The 17,067-nt window shown below is 40.3% G+C and overlaps 1 protein-coding gene across 2 annotated transcripts in view; it reads left to right on the top strand.

Annotated features, from left to right (window-relative positions):
* scube2 (signal peptide, CUB domain, EGF-like 2) overlaps positions 1-8,999 on the top strand; it is a 36,914-nt gene extending 27,915 nt beyond the window's left edge. For both annotated transcript variants that reach the window (XM_052145560.1, XM_052145552.1), the window contains exons 17-23: positions 2,694-2,864; positions 5,055-5,222; positions 5,400-5,561; positions 6,720-6,917; positions 7,094-7,246; positions 7,348-7,427; positions 7,852-8,999. In XM_052145560.1, the coding sequence (XP_052001520.1) occupies positions 2,694-2,864; positions 5,055-5,222; positions 5,400-5,561; positions 6,720-6,917; positions 7,094-7,246; positions 7,348-7,427; positions 7,852-7,998 (1,079 nt within the window). In that variant the 3' untranslated portion in view covers positions 7,999-8,999. The remainder of the gene's footprint in view (positions 1-2,693; positions 2,865-5,054; positions 5,223-5,399; positions 5,562-6,719; positions 6,918-7,093; positions 7,247-7,347; positions 7,428-7,851) is intronic.
* The last annotated feature ends 8,068 nt before the right edge of the window (positions 9,000-17,067 follow it).

Genomic DNA, 17,067 nt, shown 5'->3' with positions numbered 1-17,067 from the left:
AATTTTGGTTGCATAATTTAACACGTGCAAGCTGTGTTTCTACCATGTTTTGCAAGGAATGTCAAGTGAAATGTAAAGTGTATGCTTGCCAAAAAGTCATTATTTGAAGGTAAACTATGATCCCTGAAGCAGGCATGTGTACGATTAAAGTATACAGACATGCAGTGTCCAAGTGCCAGTTTGATTCGAGCATTATCTCCTTGTTTTGGCCTCCCCCACTGGCTTGCTTACATAAGTGCAGTTTAGCCTTTTCAGTTTGCCCACTCCATTGTAAATCCCAGTGGGGCTTGTTCTAGCCGCTGGAGTGTGTGAGGAAAAATCCCCACTTCAACACTTCCTCACAGATGGAGGAAACCTATGCTTTATTTTTAACTAAAAGGATTTATCAGAATCATTATCATGAAACATATTCTACATAATTAAAGCTGGTTTTCAAATATATTTAAATGTTTAATGTCAAAATATATACAGTACTGTGCAAAGGTTTTTGGCACATTAGACGTTTGACCAAAAACAATTGTCTTAAGATTGTTATTTTATATCGTCTGCCTTAGAGTGTCAATAATATATTATATAATATATTGAAATATCAATTTTAGATTTCGTTAACACTTTACAATAAGGTTCTATTTGTCAATATTAGTTAACAACATTAGTTCACATGAACTAACAATGATCAATACTTTTATAGCATTTATTAATGTTGTTTAATGTTAATGTCAACATATACAAATACATTTTTAAAATCAAAAGTTGTATATGTTAACATTAGTTAATGCACTATGAACTAACAATGAACATTTGTATTTTTATCAACTAACATTAGCTAAGATTAATAAATAAAAAATTGTGTTTATTGTTAGTTTATGATACCTAATGCATTAACTAATGTTAACAAATAGAACCTTAGTGTAAAGTGTTACCAGATTTCTAAACATTCCTTTTGCAAATAGAAAATAGAAGAACAAGGAGTCCAACATCATTGAGTCAGTAAAAAGAAACAAGAAAAAAAAAAAAGCTTTAAATACAACAAACAATTCAACAGAAAATACACATCTGGAACACCAGCTTTGATTTTCTCACCTTTCTCACTCTCATGAGTTTGCATCCCTGTTAATTAAACACGCAAACAAATGAACTCCAATTGAACAGCAAAGCGAAACAGTCTCTAAAGGAGTAGTTTGTGTGAGTGTGCCCTCTTGGCTGCCGTTTTCCATTCCTGTCCATAAATGCGCTTAAGTTATTGTTTGCTTGTTTGTTTTTAGGGGGATATATTTTAGAGGGCTGTTTATTCAAGCAAACAGTTTAAGTGCCAAATTCCTCATTAGGCAGGGCCACTCTGTGTGACCCCTGCCAGTAAGAATCTCGAGAGAATTGACTTCAGCAACACCATGGGAATCAATTAGCATCAGCTGTTTGGTCCCTGCCCGATAGGCGCAAGGAGCGATTGGGCTCCAATGAATGGGGGGGTTTCACAATCCTGACCCCTTTTATTGGGTTCAGCTCCTTACCACTGTGATACCATAGTGTTTGCCTATGTCATCAAATAGGCAAAAGCTGGGGGACTAGAATAGAGGTGAAAGGTCCTTTAAACCTCTTTGGGGCCATCAATTGGAGACCTGAATAGAATTGTCACTTTGCATTTGAAAGGCTTCAAGGTTTTCTCTCTCTTCATCTCTTACTCTTTTCCTCTCCTCTCTTACTCCATTGCTCTGTCAAATAAAAGCTGGCTGGGACAATGTGATGGTGGCTCCTCATGATCATTCAGGATTAACAAAAGAGGGGAAAAAAATGATCTGCTCTTGAGAGAATTAAAAAAAATATATTCTCTTGGAAAACCAGGCAATTTGCTGAGGAACACATAATTGCCATGCTGTTTAAGCCTTTGTGGCATTAGCTATCATTGCCATAAAATCTCTGGAGTAGGAGTTTTGTCTAAATTCCCCTGAGAATTGTCAGTTGGATGTTTGCACAGAGACACTGAGATGAAAGGATCGTTTCTAAATTACTAAGCTTACTTCGTTAAACGACTGAACCATAGCAGCGAGTGGCTTGTTTTAAGCAAAGTGTGTGCTAAACACTTTGGAAACCATCACTATAAATCAGAGCTGTTTCACATTTAGCAAGTAAACATTAAAAAGACTTTGTTCTGCTCCCTTTAATCAGACATCATATGTTTATGTGAGGTAAGAGGCAAATATTCCCTTTGAGTGTGTTCGGTATCTGCTTCAGTAAGGTGAGGGTGCTTATAATAGGATTGTATATGCTTGTGAGGGCTGTTTGATGTTGGCGACCGGGCAGCTGTGCAAAGGCTCCGGGCTCTTATTTGTTTGAATATTTGGCATAGCTGCATCAGTTCAATTTGCAGTGCTCATTTAGCAGCTTAAAGGGTAAGTTTACCCAAAAAAAATTGTACTCAACCTCGTGTTGTTCCAAACCCATATGACTTTCTATCTTCTGTGGAACACAAAAGGAGATTTTAGGCAGAAAATTTGTCTTAGTCACCATTCACTTTCAATGTATGGAAAGGCTAACATTATCTGTTAAACATTCAGTGTTCCACTGAAGATATCAAATTATATGGCTTTGGAACAACATGAGGTTGAGTAAATGATGAGTACATTTATGAGTGAACTATCAATTTCCAGGTTTAGTTTATGTTTGATCTAACTTCCAATTTTTCTCTATGTTAGTGAAATGCAGCGTTGGGACATACTACAATGGAGAACAGGGAAGATGTTTTCTTTGCCCGCCTGGGACGTACCAAGATAAAGAAGGGCAGGTGTCATGCAATGTTTGCTCAGGTCCCGAGGGCAGGGGAATCCCAAGAACCGCGGGAGCACGAAATATCTCGGAGTGTGGAGGTAAGACTTCACAGAGAGGCTCTCATGAACAAACAAATCTGTGTAACCTTTTTACCATCACACACACTTCCTTTGAGGTTGTTGTTTGGCAGATATTTTCAAAGGGTGTTCACCCAAAAATGAAAATTCTGTATAATTTGTTCTCAAATCCTGCATATGGTGCATTGCCATATAATGAAAGTAAATGGGGACTGGAGCTCTCAAGCTTTAAAATGACAAAAAAGCATATAATATAAAAGTAGTCCTTATCACTTGTGTGCTCTACTAAAGCCATAAAATAGCTGGGTGAGGAACAGATTAGGGTTGCAAAAAAAAGACTTCAAGAAGAATATCTCAGCTCTGTAGGTCAATTTAATGCAAGTGAATGTAACCAAAATTTTGAAGCTCCAAAAAGCACATAAAGAAAACATAAAATTAATCCACAAAACTCTAGTGGTTTAATCCATGTCTTCTAAACCAGTGGTACCCAACACTGTTCATGGAGGCCCCCCAAAACTTCACATGTTGTATATCTCCCTTTTCTGACACACCCAATTCAGGTCTTGGGGTCTCCACTTACGAGCTGATGAGTTGAATCAGATGGGTGTTTGATTCAAAATGTGTAGTGTTGGGGGGCCTCCAGGAAAAGGGTTGGGAACCACTGTTCTAATGTGATAACAGTTCCTAGCGCTAATAAATGAAAATCAATTACTCAACTATAAAAATAATAAAATGTTAGTGGTGAACAGCTTGAAACTCAAAAAATACAAGATGCAAATTTGTATTCAATCAAAGCTTTATTTATACAAAATGTTATTCTTGACTTACCAACCGTTCTACTGCAAACGTAAAAACGTCAACATCTGAGAAAAAGTCCTTACTGTAGAAAGAAACATGAAACAGTCACTGAAGTATGTGCATGTAGCCAACTGTTTGAATATAATTTAAATAAATGCACTTAAGAAATACAAGTATTTGTATTTTCAGTTCTGTGACTTTTTTCGATATATTTAGGCAGTTTTAATTAATTTACTGTTAATGTTTTATTATTAGCAATAACTTGTATAGAAGATACAGATTCGATTTCTTTCTTTTTTTCTCCCCTTTTTCTCCCCAAGTTTGGAAAGCCCAATTCCCAATGCACTCTTAAGTCCTCGTGGTGGCGTAGTAACTCACATCAATCCGGGTGCCGGAGGACATATCTCAGTTGCCTCCGCATCTGAGACAGTCAATCCGCGCATCTTATTGCGTGGCTTGTTGAGCATGTTCCGTGGAGACATAGCGCATGTGGAGGCTTCACGCCATCCACCGCAGCATCCATGCACAACTCACCACACACCCCACCGAGAGCAAACCACATTATAGCGACCATGAGGAGGTTACCCCATGTGTCTCTGCTCTCCCTAGCATCCAGGCCAATTTGCTTGCTTAGGAGACCTGGCTGGATTCACTTAGCATGCCGTGGATTCAAACTCACGACTAGAGTAAACTCGATAGTTTTTTATCTTGATTATTGATTATTCATTAGCATTCCTAGAACAGGGTGAAATTTAAGTCATTATTCATTGAAAATCTTGCCGTTCACAGTAGCTATCTAATTTAATATGGTACTGTTACACATCAGATTTAACAGCAGTGACGTTTGATCTAGAGACACGCGTGTCATTGAATGTGTCTAAAGGTGCTGTATTTTTTTCCTTTTCATTTGTGTGTGAGCTATTCCTTTTAGAAATCTCTTTTAATAAAATATATAATATGAATCACATTTTGTTTTTTGTTTATGCAGCCTGCAGGAAGCATACCTGTATTGATGTAAATCTCACAAGCAAATGGCTTGTTGAGCATGAGTGATTGTGTGTCTGTGTTGTTGGGAGGGGTGATTTCATGCAGTCCTGCAAATCCTCAGATGTCTGATTCATTCGCATCACCAAAGAATTCCAGATCCAGCAAACAATGTCATCAAAGGCAGCTTGCCATTAAGGCACTGATGCTGTCTTCTGCTTGCTGCTAATAGATACAGTAGAAAAGGCTATTACGGTCTGTCTCAGTGGCAGCCAATTTGTTGTGGTCACTCAAGGGAGAAGGGAAGGCCTGCACTGTCTTAGACTTGCATGACATCATTGCAGTTTGCTTTCTTTAGAAGGTAATAATGTGCTGTGTAAGAAGTCCACAAATTTGTCTGGCGTTGCCTTTACATTTTTCTGATCCCAGTTCAGTGCCAACCTGGTCAGTTCTCCCATGACGGCTTTGTCCCGTGTCTGCCCTGCCCACAAGGCACCTATCAGCCTGAGGTTGGACGCACATCCTGTTTCCTATGTGGAGGAAGCCTCACAACTAAATATGATAGTGCTGTGTCATTCAAGGATTGCGAGACTAAAGGTATCTTTTGAGCTTTAAAGACAACAAAAGTTCTGTATTTAGATTCACACTTCACAGTAATGAAGACGATTGCTTTTAAAACCTACAACAAGTATCTTTTAAGCATTATTTCTCAATCTTATCAGTGGTGTAGATACAATTATCATTACAAGACAGTAATACATGTTGTTTCCACAGTTCAGTGCTCCCCAGGACATTACTACAACACTAACACCCATCGCTGTATCCGTTGCCCCATTGGAACATATCAGAAGGAATTTGGCCAAAACTACTGCATTGCCTGCCCTGGAAACACTAGCACCGATTTTGATGGATCCACAAACATTATGCAGTGCAAAAGTATGCAAAGATTAAAAGCTGTTTGTGTTTAACATTTTACAATAAGGTTGTATTTGTTAGGTAAGGGATAATGTACAGCCAGCCGACTGGTATCGCAAAATAAACCTAGACACTGAAGGGGCTTATTTTGCGATTAAAAAATGGTTGACTGTGCATTATCCCACTTATTACGCAGCTACAAACTAAATTCATTCATTCATTATTTAATACTGAGCAGCTGAATTCCACCTCTAGTCTGAGGTCTGGTGGTGTTTATTTTGTTTAAAATGACCCTCTGACTTCTCATTATCCAGCTTATTAAAAGACGTCTTGCCAAATAAATTATAAATGGACATGAAACTTTGATTTAAGTTGAAATAATTGTATTCGATTTCACAGTGATCCAAGAAGTAGGAAAGATGACTCGCAATACCCGGATGACCAGTCTGCTATGTCTTAATTCCTGGATGTGCGGTTGTTACTCAGACATATCAGACCACTAGATAGTGACATTGACCAACCGGAATTGTGTATTCCAGAGAGTTGTGTGATAACATTAGTAAATGCATTAGGTATCATCAACTAACAATGAACAGTATATTTTTTACAGCATTTATTAATCCTGGTTCATGCAAAATTTTTAAAATACAATTGTTCATTGTTAATTCATGTAAGTTCATAATGCTTTAATATAAGTATACAACTCTTCAATAAAAAAATAAATAAATGGGTAACACTTTATTTTACAGTGTCTATGTACATGTATATATCATGTTTCTAAAATCAATTACTTGAAAATTAATCAATAAAAAAATATATATTTATAGTAATAACTAGCAAAGTGTATTTACATGCATTTGCATAAAAACAGTATGAACAAATAGTTAATCAATATGAATTGGTTCTTACACAGTAACACAGACACTATCAAATAAAGAGGGACCATTAAGGGTAACCTATTTAGTTAACAAATCTTAACGAATACAACCTTATTGTAAAGTGTAACCTTTTTGAACCTCAAGGAAATATCTTTAGTAAAGGAATTCAAATTTGCTTCATTTAAAAAAAGATGAAAAGAAAAACTTTTATTTCCTGTGAGTCAGTATGCAACATGAACAATTCTCTCTATTATAAAGTCTAAATAATTTATTATTATTATTTGTTCACACCACCTCACAGACCGGCACTGTGGAGGAGAGCTGGGAGAATTCACTGGTTATATTGAATCTCCCAACTACCCCGGCAACTACCCAGCCAATGTCGAGTGCACCTGGATAATCAACCCTCCTCCCAAGCGGAGAATCCTTGTTGTGGTACCTGAGATCTACCTTCCCATTGAAGACGAGTGTGGGGATTACTTAGTGATGCGGAAGAGTTGTAAGTGTTACAGGGTTGTGATTTAGAGTTAAATCCTTTTCTAAATGCCTAGCAGGGTGATAATGAATACACATATGTGGAAATGGGGAGGAGCTGCTTGATGGGCTCTTTAGGGCTCTCAATTTTCTGGGGCTCGAATAAACCACTGAAAACTGCTTCCTCTACTGTTCCCACAGCTCTACCTGATTCAGTGACGACCTATGAGACATGCCAAACATATGAGCGGCCTATCGCCTTCACCTCCCGTTCCAAGAAACTCTGGATCCATTTCCGGTCCAGCGAAGGAAACAGTGGAAAGGGCTTCCAAGTTCCTTATGTCACCTATGATGGTGAGAGTTGAATTGATTATGTTTATTATCATGCATGTTTGTATTGTCTATGATTGTGAGTATGCTGAGCTCTTATATACTGTGTAAAATCATTCTTTTAGAGGACTACCAGGAGCTAATTGAAGACATTGTTAGGGATGGAAGATTATATGCCTCTGAGAATCATCAAGACATTTTGAAGGTATGGTTAACAATTTTAAATGTGTGAAAACATTTTTGACTATCTTTCTTTCATGGAACACAAGTAGGATGCTAGGCAAAATGTTAAGAAATTACAGTTACAGTGTCAGTCACCATTTACTTTCATTGTATGGAAAAAAATTAATAGTGGATGGTGACCGAGGCGTTCAATCCCTTACATTTGGCTAAACATCTCCTTTTGTGTTCCATGGAAAAGTGAATGTAATATGGGTTTGGAAGAAAATTATTACAAATTTGTAATTTGTTTGGGGTGAACTTTGGTAAGTACTAAAGAGATAAGAAAGAAATAGGTCCCAGTTTCAATAATTATACAATAGTGCCTCCATGTGGATGATGAATGAAACACATTGTTATGGTGTTTTGTAATTTCATTAACATGTAATTTTTTCACATTTATTTGACAGGACAAGAAGCTCATGAAGGCTTTATTTGATGTCCTTGCCCATCCACAAAACTTCTTCAACTACACTGCACAAGAGTCCAGAGAAATGTTTCCCAAATCATTTATCAAATTCCTCCGCTCCAAAGTTTTGAGATTTCTTCGCCCCTAAATTTTGGTAAAGAATCTTTATTGAAAGAATATTTGGCGCTTCATTAAAACTTTACTAACCTGGGACAAATATACCTGAATGTTCTTAGTGGCCTGGCTGCATACTCTTTCTGGATTAAAGACTTTCTTTTGGTCCTGACGAGATGAGAGCTCATGAGTAATGAGAGCACAGACATTACTTTGTACATCATTGGGAGGTTTTTCTTCTGAAGAAAATGAACTCTACTTCCAGTGAATAGATAGCTAGCTGCTCTTACAGCTGCAAAATCGAGCACACTTCTTAACTACCTCTGAAGACAAAGGCCCTGCCTTATTTATTCTTTTATAGACCAGAAGTCACTGTGTTGGCCAAATTTGTTAATTACTTCCTGTTAAGAACAAAATTAAGAGGCATTTAATAAGAAGAGCAACTGAATTACTGGGTATACAGTATATTGGCGATTCTAAGATATCTGTCATCTTTTGTAAAATATGTTGATTAACATATTTTCAAAACTTTAAAGCACTACTAAGGACGTAGTGGAAGTTAAAGCAGTTAAAGTTATTTTTGCGAGTTTTATTGTGTTGTAATTTATGTAAAAAAATAGGATCAGGTCATGTTACTGTATTTTATTTTTTTGCATTGTAGCCTTCTTCATACAAGACATACTGTACATGGCTTTGTATTCTTCATTTGTCCGCAGTATGAATCTTAGACAGTATTTTCAGTGGCACTGGTCAGGTACAACGATACTTTTTGCTTTATCAGTTATTTCTCTTCATTCACTACAACACATATGTTCAAATTTATCATATAGTCAGATTTTTGTTTACTTTTAAGATGTCGTAATGTATTATGAGACTTAAGAATTGCATTGGTTTTCAGGTAAAGACGCCTCCATCACCCAGACAGTTTTTTATAATTATTATTAAAATGCTCTTGATGTAGGATTGATTACCCATTGTTGATGACATGCAGAGTAAATTAAATTATATTTTTATGTTTGTACATCTAACATATAAATAAACAAACTCAAAACAAATGTTTTGTATCAAATCAACATGGAAGTGGTCTAAACGAGATACATGCATCTTGCTGCTTATTGTAGCAAAATGATCACAGGAAAAGAACATATGGTAAAAAAGCATATCCAAAGTACATTTCATTTCCAACTAAATTTTAGATAATTTTTTTAGCCTTGACATTTTATTATAAACAGAGGAATCATAGAACAGCTGACTGAATCATGTTATGAAGTGTCCTTTTTGTATTACTGCCAAAGTCATAAAGAAATAAAACATACACTGAATTGAACATTCATTATGAGAAATGGAAGAAGGTATAATATATATAATATTAGGCCATCATGTTCCCAAAAATAATGTTATAAGGAAGCATAGGCACTGTCTTGATAGGAGCATTTTGAAGTTACCTGTAAATTGCTTGTGCATAGTGCTTGGTTTGATTTGGAAAATAAATCATGGTTCTTGACTACAGGTTTATGTCATTTGGCAAGTAACAGCAAAAGATTAATAATAAAATGCGTTCTCTTTTGACTGACTAAAATAATAATAAAAAAAAGAAACTCACACAGAGCATACTTGAATTCAATTTTCAATAATAAAACGTATAAAGAAATGGCACATGAAATTATGACAAGCCATTTTCCCATCTCAAACAAATTATTAAAAAAATAAATACCCATATATATATATATATATATATATATATTGGGTCATGCGATATTGTACCATTAATGTTTAAATGTGAGATTGTGAAAAAATGAGAGAGATTGTGTTTTCCAGTAAAAAATATACATATTGTCTCGGTCATACAACTATAGAAATTATATTAAACAATGCCCGCACATCGACAAAGAACGCCCTTTTCCATTCCTTTCTGGCAGCTTCCACCAACGGCCACAGTTTCATCCTCAGCAATTTATCCGCTTGAGTCAGATCTTCAGAGAATCTCAGTTTATGAAGTCTGAGGTATTAGGACTTTTTCGCCTGCCGTCATATCAGGTCCCACGAAGAACTCTTCACGAAACAAATGATCACTGGTCTTGACATGCTGTTCTGCTCTTGAATCTTTCCCAAAAGATGCACAACATCTATGTCACCTTGGATTGCCACATTGGAATCAGGGATAACAGCAGAACAAATGCCTATGACTTTCTGCCTAATGTTTTCCTCCGAATGTTCGGGGATTCCGTTCAGACGGAGGTTCCATCTATGCTTATAACGTTAGTTACACATGTAACTGTGGTTCTGTGAATTCCGGATGACCGCCAGAGGCAGTATTAAACACTACTGGATTATTGCAGCGCCAGCCAGATAGGTCGAGAGAATATACCAACAAAGTCACAGTGACGAATGCTGAGCCCTGGGGGTTATAAACCGCAGCCGCTCAGCACTCTGCTTCGGTACGCCTTTCTCGCGCATTCCGAGTGACCAAGAACTCTGGCGGTCATCCGGAATTCACAGAACCACAGTTACATGTGTAACTAACGTTCTGTTTCATTCCTACTGACCGCCAGAGGCAGTATTATACACTACTGGATGACCCATACCAACATAGTCATGAGGAATGCCACTGACCTGTTGAAAAATTAAGGCCGCTCCTGAAGAACTGCAGAACTCACAGCATGATGAGCAGCAACGTTGACCTTATAAAACCTGGCAAACGTGCATGGGGAAGCCCAGGTAGCAGCAGTGCAGATGTCCGCTAACGAAACTCCTCTAAAAACAGCCCATGAAGATGAGATGGCCCTAGTGGAATGGCAAGTTAGCCCCCGGGGCAATGGTTGCCTTGCCTTGTAAGCCAGTATAATAGTTTCCACTATCCAGTTTGACAACCTCTGCTTCGACACTGGAGCACCTTTCTTCACACCACCATAGCAGACAAATAACTGGTCTGACTGTCTAAATTGAGCAGTAGTGTCCACATAACACTTCAAGGCGCGAACAGACACAAAAGTTGAGCACTTGAATCAGACCCTGAAGAAGTCTGAAAAGAGGCCAGTTCAATGTGCTGGTTAATGAACAGAGGAAGAAGGACTTTTGGAAGAAAAGAAGGATTGGGATGTAGGACCACCCCGGAGTCATCCGGCAACCAACGCAAGCACAATTCACTAACAGACAGTGCGTGCAACTCACTGACTCATTTCGCAGAAGCAATAGCCAACAAAAAGGCAGTCTTCAAGGTTAAACATTTCACGTCAATGCTTTGCAAGGGCTCAAACTGGGATGAGCAGGAATGCAAGCACGAGTGTCAAATCCCACACGGGAAATTGAGGATTCCGAGCAGGCTTAAGACGGCGTGCACCCTTCAGAAAATTGCAGACAAGACTGTGAGATCCAAGAGAAGATCCACCAATTGGAACATGATATGCAGAAATAGCAGCGACATACACTTTCAACGTGGAAGCCGCTTTGCCCTCCTCCAGTAAATGTTGAAGAAAATTTAAGATCCTCGGAATGTCACACGTTGTAGGATCGAGCCCTTGCTTCTCACACCATGCAGAAAAAAGCCTCCAACGGCCAGCATAGATCTGTCGTGTGGAAAAAGCCTTAGCATTGGAGATTGTGTGAATAACCGCAGGATTACAATCTTCCAGAGAAGGATTTAACCCAATGGCCAGACCCAAAGCTGCAGGCGAGCTGGATCTGGGTGCCAGACACTGGCCTCCAGTTGGGAGAGGAGGTCCTTCCTGGGGGGGAGCTTCCATGGATTGCCTGACAGAAGTCTTAGCAAAAAAGGAAACCATGGTCTGGCTGGCCATCGTGGTGCCATGAATAGTACTCTGTGCTTGCACAGGGAGATCCTGTGTAACGCCTCCCATAATAGAGGGATAGGTGGGAACGCATATAGTAGGCAGTTCGGCCATTCGTGCGACAGTGCATCCTGGCCCAAGGCGCTGGACACTTCTGTCCTTGCGAACCATAGATGACAGTGAGTGGTCATCTCCGAAGCAAAAAGATCCACCTCTGCTCTTCCAAATCGAAGCCAGATCTCCTGCACAACATCTGGATGAAGTCTCCATTTTCCTGGATGTATCCGATCCCCGGAAAGAGCATCCGCTGTCTGGTTGCATGCTCCTGAAATATGAGCTGCCCTCAGTGAAGTGAGTCGCGGCTGGCACCATGTCAGGATCTCGTGCGTAAGCTGTAGAGACCTGCAGGATTTCGTGCCGCCCTGGTGGTTTAGATGGAACACTGTTGAGGTATTGTCGGCCCGAATGATAACATGGCGGCCTGCCAGGACTGGCATGAAATATTTAATGCCATGTACACTGCACGTAGTTCCAGAAGGTTGATATGTTCTGTGGTCTGGGTCTGGGTCCAGCGCCCGCATATACCCCTCTGGTTCCATGTTGCCCCCCACCCTGTGAGGGAAGCATCGGTCGTGACCAACTCCCATCGAGAGGGAACAACACTCAGGGGCACTCCTGTCTTCAACATCTACATCTGCCTCCACCACCTCAACACCTGTAAGCAACGGTGAGAAATTACAATCAGTCGATGGCGATGTTTGGTGGGATCTAGTTGCAAACTGTTGTTCCACAACTGAAGAGGTCTGAGGTGGAGTAAACCTAGGGGAATCACCACTGTAGCAGCAGTTAACATCCCTATTAGTCGTAGGACTACCTGGTACTGTAAAGAGACACCCGGGCAAAAGCGAGCCAAGAGTTGTAGAATGTTCGTCACACGAAGGGTTATTCTTATGAACGTAGTGGTCTGTGTTGGATTCAGACAGCTCTTTTTCTCGTTCACAGAAAACCCCAACTTCTGCACATGTCTCAAAAGCAGTCTGGAGTCTTGCACAGTCTGCTGTTTTGTGGGGGCACAAAGAAGCCAGTCGTCCAGATAAGGCATAATACGCATACCTCTCATCCAAAGAGGAGACAGAGCTGCGCTCACACACCTTATGAAGACACGAGGAGCAAGGGAAAGACCGAAAGATAGAACCTTGAACTGGTAGGCTTGATTCAGGAAACTGAAACGCAGAAACTTTCTGTGATGAACAGCAATTGGGATGTGAAAGTATGCATCTTTCAGGTCGACACTTACAAACCAATCGTCTGCTGCCACAGACCGAAGAACGTCGGCTGTGCGCAGCATTCAAAAAGGAAGGACCTTCAGAAACAAATTCAGATGCCTCAAATCGAGAATTGGGCTGAAACCACCATCCTTCTTCCGAACAAGAAAATATGTTGAATAAAACCCCTCTTCCTGAACTAGGGGATGAACTTTTTCTATGGCTCGCTTCTGTAACAGTGAACGAATTTCCAGAGAGAGTGCCATTGAACAAACTGCATTTTTGACAACCGTAGGAACGATTCTTGAAAATCTGTGTGTCTCAGGCTTTATGTGTGCAACTTTTAGTGGTCGCGGGGGGGTGCTGACGGGGTCCTCCTGGCAAATGTCGATGAGGTGGCCAAAAAACTCTAGCATTCTCAGTAGCCCGAGGCTGTAACTGAGGTATAGTGTGCTGGCGGAAATATGGGTCGGGTCTGACCTGCTGGCATCCTAAAGGTAGGGTTGCGCTGTACCTGCATCAGTTGACGAGTGGCCTCAGACAGCTTTACCCTCTTTTCCAAAAGTTCCGGAACATTAGGACCAAAAAGATGCCCGGGAACGAATGGAAGATCTCTCAAGGTTTTCTTGCAGTCCTCAGGTAGCCATGCTTGGGCAAGCCACACTTGGCGGCGGGCTGCCAGAAGCGTGGCTGCAAGACTACCCAGCTCGTGGGTTACGTGGCCCGTTGCCAAAAGAGCCGTTTGCAGAAACTGTGAAATTGAGGGATCAACATTTGCTGGTTCTAGCGTACTGGTAGCAGCAAGTAGTAACTGACAGATTGTGTTTTCTGCACAAGTTATGTAAGCAACAGACTCGTATGCCTTTTTCAGTAATGAATCTGTGCGACCACATTGCGCACTGGGACATCGCACATTCCCTCGTAGAGCCTCGTCAGGAGACACCACCAAAGCTGCAACAGGCTGCTCTATTTCTGGAGCACGACCCACCCCGATGGAATCTGCTTCAGCCATAGATGCTAACGTCCAAGCAATCTTTGAGCGCCGTTTAGGCAGACCAGAACCAGTGAGGGCATTTGAAAACTCAGCCACAAAATCTTTACATGGTGGCATGGCAAAAGAAGTCGCAGCTGTGGCCTGCCTGAAAAAGACATTGGTTTGGGCAGATTGGACAGGTGACTCATCAAGTCCTAGACGAGCAAGAGCCATTCGAAGCACAGCCAAAGTATCATCAGAAGAGGGCTGGGCCTGTCCAGATGACTGGACTGACCCCCCACTCGACCCCTCCGTTGCTGGAAAACCAGCGAAAACATCCTGAGGTGATGGTTGTGCCGCAACATTCACAGCATTCCCATGATCATGAAAAAAAAAGAGTCAGAAGCAATCGTAGAAAGCACATCCAAGTCAGAATGATGTGAAAAATGAGGGGACTCAAGCGACTCTTCCCCAGTTCCACGATTCAGAACATTCTCATCCTCCTGTGTCATCTTCACAGGTGTAGCAGATGTGACAGGCTGAAGCAAGTGAAGCAGGCGTTTCAGCTCCGCCATCTCTGAAGAAAGTACAGAAACCGCCTTAGAGAGTGAATTTTCCTCGACACGCGAATTGTTCATCACTCCGCGATGTGGCCCTCCTCTTACATGGGAGGGGAGCGCCGGCTGCCGCAGATGCCCTGCGCTTCTGAGTGCGAGAAGGGGCTACATCCAACTGCCCGAGTTTCACCATTGAATTGGGGTCTAACTCAGCAAGACGGAGCCGCCATTCCGACATAGGTAAAAGACTGCAGTGCAGACACGGGTCCGTGAGATCCTCTCTCAGATGTTGAACACCCAAACACGACAGTCAGATGTCATGACCGTCGTCCGGGAGGAGATTATTAGGGCACAGCTTACAAGTCAGTGGGAAACCAGTGGCAATCGAGCTGTGAGCCATAGTTACTCGCTAATAACACCTTTGGATAGAACCGTAAGGTTTAATTGAAGCAGAATGATCGTAACGAAGCGGAATACAGGAAAATAATAATTATATAATTCCTGCGGGTGAACAGACAGGTAATGTCCAGAATATCTCACGAAAAAGATAAATACATGTCTAAAATGGCCGATGGATTGAACCAAGGGGCGCAGAGTATCACATAAGTTCAAGGAAAAAAGTTCAGAACAACTGAATGAATGATGAAAATGTCAACGGGAGACCGTTAACTTATAGCGCGGAAAACACCAGCCACCGGATAGCACCGAGAGGCACAGAATGTTACTGACGAAAAGGAATGAACTCAGCAAAATGCAGCTAAAAACACTTCAAATCCGTTGAAGTGGCGTAGATGCGCGCTGACACAGCTTGTGAGCACGATATCTCACTACTCTTGTAAGCTGCACTTGATAGGTTGTTTTACATAAGTGATATATTGCGCTATCTCAACCAGGCGAGAAAGCGAAAAAGGCAGAGTGCTGAGCGGCTGCGGTTTACAACCCCCAGGGCTCAGCATACGTCACTATGTGACTTTGTTGGTATATTCTCTCGACCTATCTGGCTGGCGCTGCGATAATCCAGTAGTGTTTAATACTGCCTCTGGCGGTCAGTAGGAATGAAACAGAACGTTCTGCTTCATTCAGCCTGTGCTCAAGCTCATGAATTTTGGTGCTGTGTAGGTTCACTGTGGTTTTGCAACTTTTAGTGTCTGTTTTCATTGCGTTAACCTCTTCACACACAAAATCAATAGATTTCTTAAGGCACTCAACGCTCACCGTGTTGCTGGTTATCGAGGTCATCTGCACTTTCCTTTATTTTAGATGTTAAAGACACGATGATATTATCTTGCAAGTCCGTCATTGAAATTTCCCCTCGTGGTTTCTTTGGTGGAGGCTTCACAGGAGTCAGGGTCACACATGGCCTCGAGGACTTGGCTCTCACTCCAGGAGTGAACGGGACTTTGTTGGCCATATTGATGGTCTACATTGATATGCGAGGCAGAATCATTCCCCGTAGCAACGGGAACATTCCATCTCTTCCACAAGGACCTTCGGGTGTAGCCTCTTATTTTTACCTTTTCGTTTTATCTTGCTATCTGAAGCGGCGGGAGAAGTCCAACAGTTAGATCAACTAACCAAAACAACGAACTTTTTGCTGAGACAAAATAAGAAATATTTTCTATCGCATAAATAACTGTTATATGCATACCTGTTAACACTCCCGTTTTTCACGGGAGTCTCCCGTATTTCACACACACCGCCTGCCCAAATTACTCCCGTAATTTGTATGGCCCAAACCTCGTTATATGAATAATCACATCAATATATTATTCCAAGATTGTCCAGTTGCCAGATCTTGTATGAAACGCATCCTACTCGACACATCATGCAAATTTCAACCCATTTGTAACCTCAACCTGGCAACCTACAACCCATTTTTTTTTTTTTTTTACTTTATTGAAAGTAAACAACAATACAATCAAAGTAGCAAAAGTTTTAAAAAAAAAAGAATCATACAAAACATAAAAATAAATAAATAAAAAAATAAAATATAAAAAAGAAGAAAAAAAAACACACTAAAACACAAAAGAATTAATCAAATAAACACATTGAATATAGTAAAATTAACCACAGTCTTAACAGCTTTTTTGTTTTGCATGGAAGAGATAGTAGAAATATACTGTTCCATTTCAGTTTTTAGCACTGAAAAAAGTGTTTTTTTATTACCGAATTTACATTTATGGATATGGAATTTGGCAACAAATAAAATTAGGTTTACTAGAAAGAGTGCACCATTGTCCTTCCCACGGTCACTAAAACAACCAAAAATTACATTTTTGTAGAACAGGGAGAACTCAGGAAGAATATTGTCAACTAAAAATGAATTAATGTCTTTCCAGAGCTTATATGTGAATTCACAAGACCAAAATAAATGTGAAATAGTTTCAGGATGCAAGCCACAAAAGGAGCATTTTACATCAATGTCATTCCTAAACTTATTTAAGCAAACATTTGTGGGGTAAAACCTGTGTAGTAACTTGAATGAGACTTCTTTAATTTTGTTAGTTAAAAGGAACTTCT

This window comes from Xyrauchen texanus, chromosome 2, assembly GCF_025860055.1.
Source record: "Xyrauchen texanus isolate HMW12.3.18 chromosome 2, RBS_HiC_50CHRs, whole genome shotgun sequence".
NCBI classification, from domain to species: domain Eukaryota; kingdom Metazoa; phylum Chordata; class Actinopteri; order Cypriniformes; family Catostomidae; genus Xyrauchen; species Xyrauchen texanus.
The sequence above is the reverse complement of the archived record's forward strand: the minus strand, read 5'-3'. Positions and strand labels throughout refer to the sequence as shown.